The sequence below is a fragment of the Scyliorhinus canicula genome, chromosome 7, assembly GCF_902713615.1.
Source record: "Scyliorhinus canicula chromosome 7, sScyCan1.1, whole genome shotgun sequence".
Taxonomy (NCBI): Eukaryota; Metazoa; Chordata; class Chondrichthyes; order Carcharhiniformes; family Scyliorhinidae; genus Scyliorhinus; species Scyliorhinus canicula.
Genome location: NC_052152.1, coordinates 197,131,492 through 197,138,938, shown reverse-complemented (window position 1 = coordinate 197,138,938; position 7,447 = coordinate 197,131,492). Strand labels below are relative to the sequence as shown.

Here is a 7,447-nt window from a genome sequence, read left to right as displayed (position 1 = left end):
AGGGCAGTTCCTGCCAGTATTCTGACCATTATTTATCCCACAACCAATATCACTCCAACACAGGTGGTCTGGTCTTTGTTGTTTAAGGGATCTTGCTGCACAGAAGGTGCACACAACGGCAGCATTTCCGACATTGCAATAATGACTGCCCGACGAAGATTGTAAAGCACTTTGGGATGTGCCGAGGTCATGAAAGGTGGTATATAAATGCAAATCCTTTCTATCTTTGCGGAAAGATTTAGAATTTTTTCAATCACATAAGGATTGTATTTAATAGATGCTACAAAACAAAATGGAGATTATAGTGCACTATGGATTTACAGGCAAATGACTGCAAGAAACCTTATATTTAATCATGTGTTCACCTGGCCCTTTTAAAAAATATATTTAAGTACCCAAATTAATTTTTTCCCAATTAAGGGGCAATTTAGCGTGGCCAATTCACCTACCCTGCACATCTTTGGGTTGTGGGGGTGAAACCCACGCAAACCCGGGGAGAATGTGAAAACTCCACACGGACGATGACCCAGAGCCGGGATCAAACCTGGAACCTCGGCGCTGTGAGGCAGCAATGCTAACCACTGCGCCACTATGCTGCCCTCGCCTGGCCCTACAAGTATGGTTTACAGCTCCTCATTGGGAACTGTGAAACAGTAAATGACATGCGATGCGGTGACTTTATTACAAAGTTTGATTTTATTCACAATAGCAATAATAACAAGTCAAAAAAAATCTTTACAATATGACCATTGAATTTGTCAAATAAATTATACAGAACCGTCTTAAACACTGTATTGCTCAACGCTGCATTGTAGGCAAAGTTTGCTCATTTGGACTTCTTGTTTCATTGAAGCAGGACACAGGTCCCTCTTCTGGGCATAGAATTCCAGGAAAATCAACTATTCCTCTTCACTCTGACCAAATCAAATTGCAATGAGCTAAACCATTCGCCTTTCATTCCATCAGCATGCCATTCCAATGGACTACAGAACTTTCAATGTTTGAAACCACTTGCCATTCGATTGGATAGAAGGGTTGACTCTAGGTTGAACCCTCCCAGTGTCAAGTGCTGTAAATAGGGAGCATTCGTTAAGAAAACACAGGACTGCAAGTATTGTAAACTGCGATCTCTCCGGTAGGGCTCCCTGGAAGAGCCATCCCAAAAGCCCTACATTATCCCAAATGCGCATCATTCCCTACTGATTCCAGTTCATTGGAATTCCCAGTCAAAGCATAGGACGCACGTGGATTTAGGGTCACCAAACCTCGAGGATTATCCCGGAGTCTCTGCGAATCAAGAATAATCTCCTGGGCCACTGCTGTGTAAGGCCCTGGTGAAAAATACCAAGGACATTTAAATTCTTGTTATTGTTCCTTAGTTACAATTAGATTTGAAAAGTAAAATGGCTGTTTGACTGAGTGGGATGGCTGAAGACGTGATGAAATCTCCAGGAATACACCGAATTGGAGTTGTCAACCTTGAATGGAATTCAGACCTATGGCAATTCGCCGCAGTCTCAGCCGATGGATTGAAGGCCTCTCGATTATACATTCAGTGGCTATGGTTCCGTGCAGGTTGGAGATTATTCAACTCTTTCTCACAGCGGCAGATTCAGACTGCGTTGCAATCTCCGTTGCTATCTGATTTGAGCTCTGATTGGCCGTGGTAGCGTTGTTGCACTGTCATTGTTGCACAGTAAGAAGTCTTACAACACCAGGTTAAAGTCCAACAGGTTTGTTTCAAACACGAGCTTTCGGAGCACGGCTCCTTCTTCAGGTGAATGGAAAGGCTTGTTCCAGAAATGTTTATATAGACACAGTCAGAGATGCCCCAGAGATGACTGTGTCTATATAAACATTTCTGGAACAAGCCTTTCCATTCACCTGAAGAAGGAGCAGTGCTCCGAAAGCTCGTGTTTGAAACAAACCTGTTGGACTTTAACCTGGTGTTGTAAGACTTCTTACTGTGCTCACCCCAGTCCAACGCCGGCATCTCCACATCATGTCATTGTTGCAGCAGTGTTTTAATAACGGTAAAGTCCGTGCCATTTCCACAGGCAGAGTGGAATGTTGCGAAACACCACTGTTGATGGAACCTTCCATTCGGTGTCCCGTGAGCTCCTGTGAACTAGACCCTGCTAGAGCTACAGGAAGTCGCGTGGCTCACTGAAAACACAGAGGGGCGTAAAGTTGCCTTTAGCTTACTTTGCAGTTTTGTCATCGAAGCTACAAGTTTGATCCTAGGAGCTGACGCACAGCTGCATTTCCTAACTCTGTCACCACTAAAGCAAATTAGTTACAAAGAACTGGCGACATTGTAGTTGGTGTTGCCCTTATGGCATTTGCTGATGCCCTCAATGGTTCAATGTTGACGTGAATTTGCTTCTTAATTAACCAGTGACGCTTGAATCCGACAGGGAATTCAGAGGAAATGTTTCACTCCGAGGGCGGTTAGAATGTAAAATTATCGACTGCATGGAATAGTCGAGGGGAATGATACAGATGCATTGCGTGGGGGAAACTAGACAAAGATATGACGGAGAAAGGAACACGGGGATATGTTGCTAAAACAGAAAATGCTGGACAATCTCAGCAGGTCTGACAGCGTCTGTGGCGAGAGAACGGGGAGCTAACGTTTCGAGTCTCGATGACTCTTTGTCAAAGCTCTTCTGCAGCTTTGACAAAGGGTCATCCAGACTCGAAACGCTAATTCTGCTCTCTTTCCATAGATGCCGTCAGTCCAGCACCTTTTGTTTGTGTTTCAGACTCCAGCATCCACAGTAATTTACTTTTATGTTGATAGCGCTAGTTGAAGAAGAGCGAGAGGATGTTTATGTGAAGCATAAACATCAACACGGACAAGTTGGGCTCAAAGGCCTGTATTTATGCTGGAGACACTATATAATTCTATGCTCCCAGTCGAGCAATGCCTTGATTTTAAAATTCTCATGCGTGTTTTTCAAATCTCTCTATGACCTGGTCTCTCCCTAACCTCCTCCAGCCCCCAAAACCCTCTGAGATATCAACACTCATGTTATTCTGGCCTCTAGAGCACTCCCAATTTCAATTGCTCCATAGTTGATGGCTTTGCCTTCAGCAGTCGGTACCCTGAGGTTTGGAATTTCCTCCCTGGACCTCTCCCCTTCTCGCTTGCCCCCTCTAAGAGAACTCCAAAGACCAACTGCCCATCGAGAGAATAAATTCTTCCTCATCTGTCTGAAATAGGAAACCCAGTAACTTTAAAATATGCCCCCTAGTTCCAGATTTCTTCGATGAGCATCTCACCTATTCTCAGCATCCCCCCTGCCAAGCCCCCTCCGAATCCTATCTGAATCTTCGAATGGCTGGTGGTTGGAGTGCTTCGGATGGCTCAGGCAACGCCTTGGCTACAATTTGGGAAACTCAGGCAATTATTCCTGCCCAATAATTTCAACCTCGTGTTCCAGCACTTTAAGGGTAAAAATCAGAGACTTGGGGAGATGCAGTATAAGGGCGGATGACAACTGTGCGGTATGCTAATGAGGCAGTGTACATCATCACAGGAAGTGATGCAATGTTTCGCGATCTTGCTTTGAGACCTCATGGCAAACTGAAGCCGCGGGTCAGATAAGATAATGTTTCCCTTATCTCAACAGAGCTCAACGAGACCAAGAGTTAGATTCGCCAAGGTTGCCCTGCAGCCACTGGGAATTAGAGACTAGCCTCCTAAATGGGGGAGGGGAGGGAGAAATGTTTGAGTGAGGCAGGTCAGGAGGTCAAGCGATGAAATGCCCAGGAATATGTCCAACCAGAGTTGCCAACTCTGTTTTAACCCTCTCCTCCGCCCGAACAGACTACAGTGCCCCAATCATTTCAAAATATAATAAAACAGATAGTAACACAGTGCAGCTCAACTGCACCTGAATAATGACCACGGTAAATAACTTAGAGAATACAGTGAAGTCCTCAGCCACCACTCGCTCCATTCTTTTGCTTGAGGTTAAAGTCCAGCTGAATTGAAGTTGAGATGGCCGAGAGTCCCCGCCATGTTGAGGTTAGCATGCCGCTGGCTGTTCTGTAATCGGGCTTGCAGCATTTTCAAACGAGTCTTTTTGTCCTTCATCTCATCCAGCGCCATCTCCTCCGTCATGAACAAGTAAGAGTTGATGGCTTCCCGCAGACCTGTGCTGACGGGCGACTCTTCTCCCGAATCCTTGCTGTCGTTGATCAAGAGGGAGCTGGAAAAGAGAAAAGGAGTTGGTCAAAGAGCCTACCAGCAGGGTAAAGAACATCACAGAATTGCACACGGGAGGCTTTTGGGGAAGAAATAAGACACAATATAGTGGCGGCACAGAGGTTAGCACTGCGGGCTGGGACCCGGGTTCAACTCCGGCCTCGGGTGACTGTCTGTGCGGAGTCTGCACATCCTCCCCGTGTCTGCGTGGGTTTCCTCCGGGTGCTCCGGTTTCCTCCCACAGTCCAAAGATGTGCAGGTTAGGTGGATTGGTCTTGATCAATTGCCCCTTAAGTGTCCAAAGATGTGCATGTTAAGTGTGGATCGACCATTTTAAAATGTCCTTCGTGGCCAAAGGTTAGGTAGGTTTATGGGGTTACAGGGATAGGGCCCTGGAGTGAGCCTAGGTAGGGTGCTCTTTCAGAGGGTCAGTGCAGACTCGAAGGGCCGAATGGCCTCCTTCTGCACTGTAGGGTTTCTATGATACTGTAGACCTGTTGCAAATAAACGGGCACTTTCCACCAGCGTGATCAACTCTTAAGTAATAAAATGAGGCGGGGGAACCTTGACCGTGGGCCCGGGTGGGGTATGGGGTCCCCCTTGATAAAGAAATCTCTCCTTCAGCATTGGAAAAGACCAACTCTGCACCTTCACCTCCTGAGGATTGAGTTTCCACTTCCACCCTCCCTTTTTCATAAATTTCCTTATTCACAATTCCCCAAAATTGCACACTTTCATCCCTCTTTCACCTCCCTCCGATGGCCTCTAGATTACTCTCCTGGCCCGTGCTCCAGCTTATTTTTGAAAGTTTCTGCGGAATTCTTTGACAGTATCTTTGCTCCCTTTCCTCCCCAGGAACCCTTACTGTTGCTCACGAGCTCATTTCCCGGCTTCCTTTTCCGGTGATGTGCTCGGAGTTGTTTCTCATTATGTGTGATGCACGCTGGAGGCTGACGACGTTGATGTAAACGGCCAGTGAGCTTCATACCTGTCCATCTCGTTCCAGTTCAGCTGAGGCTTCTGCACCACCACTGGGTCCGGGTGGTGTCGCTGGGCAACGGGAGGCCCCTGAATGTGACATGGTTCCTTCAAGGTACAGCACAGTCCCTCACCGGATTCTGCAGAGGGTGGAGAGAATGTAGGGTCAGCAAGGTGTACTGAGGCACGGCCAACTTCAGATACAAATCCATGTGACTTTCCTGACTGAAGATGGAACAAATAATGTTTAATCCAATGAGCATTTTCATATTTTCCTGTTCAGCCTCCCAGTTAAACTCTTGATAAACTCCAGCTCATCCTGAAGAAACCCTAAGTTGCACCCAGTCCTGTTCAACCACCATTGCTCGTTGACCTACAGTGGCACCTATTCCAATGATATTGTCTCACTTTAAAATCTTATTCTGTTCTCTCCTCCTCAAGCCCTATTGTTTTTTTAAATAAATTTAGAGTACCCAATTAATTTTTCCAATTAAGGGGCAATTTAGCGTGGCCAATCCAGCTACCCTGCACATCTTTGGGTTGTGGGGGTGAAACCCACGCAGACACGGGGAGAATGTGCAAACTCCACACGGACAGTGACCCAGAGCCGGGATCGAACCTGGGACCTCGGCGCCGTGAGGCAGCAGGGCTAACCCTCTGCGCCACCCTGCCGCCCTCAAGCCCTATTGTTAACAAGATCCAAGTTAGTTAGTGAAGTCAAAACTAAGAGACAGGAGCTTTTCTTTATTTAGAGAATTTATTAATTTGTTTAGTTTCACAGCTCTCCTTCTACTTGCCCAGTGTCCCAACTGTCCCCTATTTATATGTAATCGAACTACTTGTGTAGTTGTGTAGACACGTGTAGTGTCTCCCACCCGCCCTCCTCCTCTAACCTAATAATAAGACCCATTGGGGTGAGCAGGTGAGTGCCTTATTACATTATTATTTCTCTTTTTCTTATTTGTTAACCAGAACTAGGTTGGAAAAGACTATAGCAGAGGTCTCCAAGTTTTTTTAACTGAAATTTATACAAAGTAATAAATTAATTAACTAATCAGAGATGGCTGGGCAGGTGATGTGCTGTAGCTGTATGATGTGGGAGCTGGCTGTTCCCCTTGTGAATGGCAATGACCACATCTGCAGCAAGTGTTGGTTGCTGGAAGATCTCCGGCTCAGAATTGATGATCTGGAGTCTGAGCTTCAAACACTGCGGCACATCCGGGAGGGGGAGAGTTACCTGGACACTTTGTTTCAGGAGGCAGTCACACCTGGGAGATTAAGTAATTCACATTCAGTAACTGATCAGGGACATCAGAGTGTGACTGTAAGTGAGGCAGGCAGAGGGAACCTGAGTTCAGGAGTGCAGGAGCCTCAGCCCTTGACCTTGTCCAACAGGTATGAGACTCTTGCTCCCTGTATGGATGAGGAAAAGGGCTCTGGACAGGATAAGCCAGCTGACCACGGTACCATGGTGCAGAAGGCCATTCAAGAGGGGGGAGTAAAAAGACAAGTAGTTGTTATAGGGGATTCTATAATTAGGGGGACAGATAGTATCCTATGCAAGCCGGATCGGGAGTCTCGCATGGTGTGTTGCCTGCCCGGTGCCAGGGTGCGGGACATCTCTGACCGGCTTGAAAGGATACTGGAGCGGGAGGGGGAGGATCCAGTTGTTGTGGTCCACGTTGGGACTAACAACATAGGTAAAGCTAGGGTGGAGGACCTGTTCGGGGACTATCAAGCACTAGGAAGAAAATTGAAGTACAGGTCCTCAAGGGTCATAATCTCTGGATTACTGCCCGAGCCACGTGCCAATTGGCATAGGGATAGGAAAATTAGGGAAGTAAACACGTGGCTAAGGGATTGGTGTGGGAAAGAGGGATTCCACTTCATGGGACATTGGCATCAGTTTTGGAACCGGGGGGATCTGTACCGTTGGGACGGTCTCCACCTGAACCGATCTGGAACCAGTGTTCTAGCGAAGAGGATAAATAGGGTGGTCAGTAGGACTTTAAACTTCTGAGTTGGGGGGAAGGGAAAGTGAAAGCGACAGGGAGCAGGGAGTTAAATGGCAAGATACGCAGGAGGATAACATGTAGGCAGGTGGATTTAAGCTTGAGGCAGACTAGGAATGCAACAAAAAGGAAGGATAACTTTGGACATCTTAGGACTTCCAATATCTGTACTGATAAGAAAGTTAACATTAAGGCACTTTACCTGAATGCTCGTAGCATTTGTAACAAAGTAGATGAACTAATG

The 7,447-nt window shown here is 46.6% G+C and overlaps 1 protein-coding gene across 1 annotated transcript in view; it reads right to left on the bottom strand.

The window, feature by feature from the left end:
* Positions 1–2,009: 2,009 nt before the first annotated feature.
* The window catches only part of LOC119969680 (src-like-adapter 2), a 31,218-nt gene continuing 25,780 nt past the window's right edge, over positions 2,010–7,447 (bottom strand). The window contains exons 7-8 of the mRNA XM_038803639.1: positions 5,202–5,331; positions 2,010–4,217 (exon numbers count right to left, since the gene is read on the bottom strand). Coding sequence (XP_038659567.1) covers positions 3,980–4,217; positions 5,202–5,331 — 368 coding nt within the window. The 3' untranslated portion in view covers positions 2,010–3,979. The remainder of the gene's footprint in view (positions 4,218–5,201; positions 5,332–7,447) is intronic.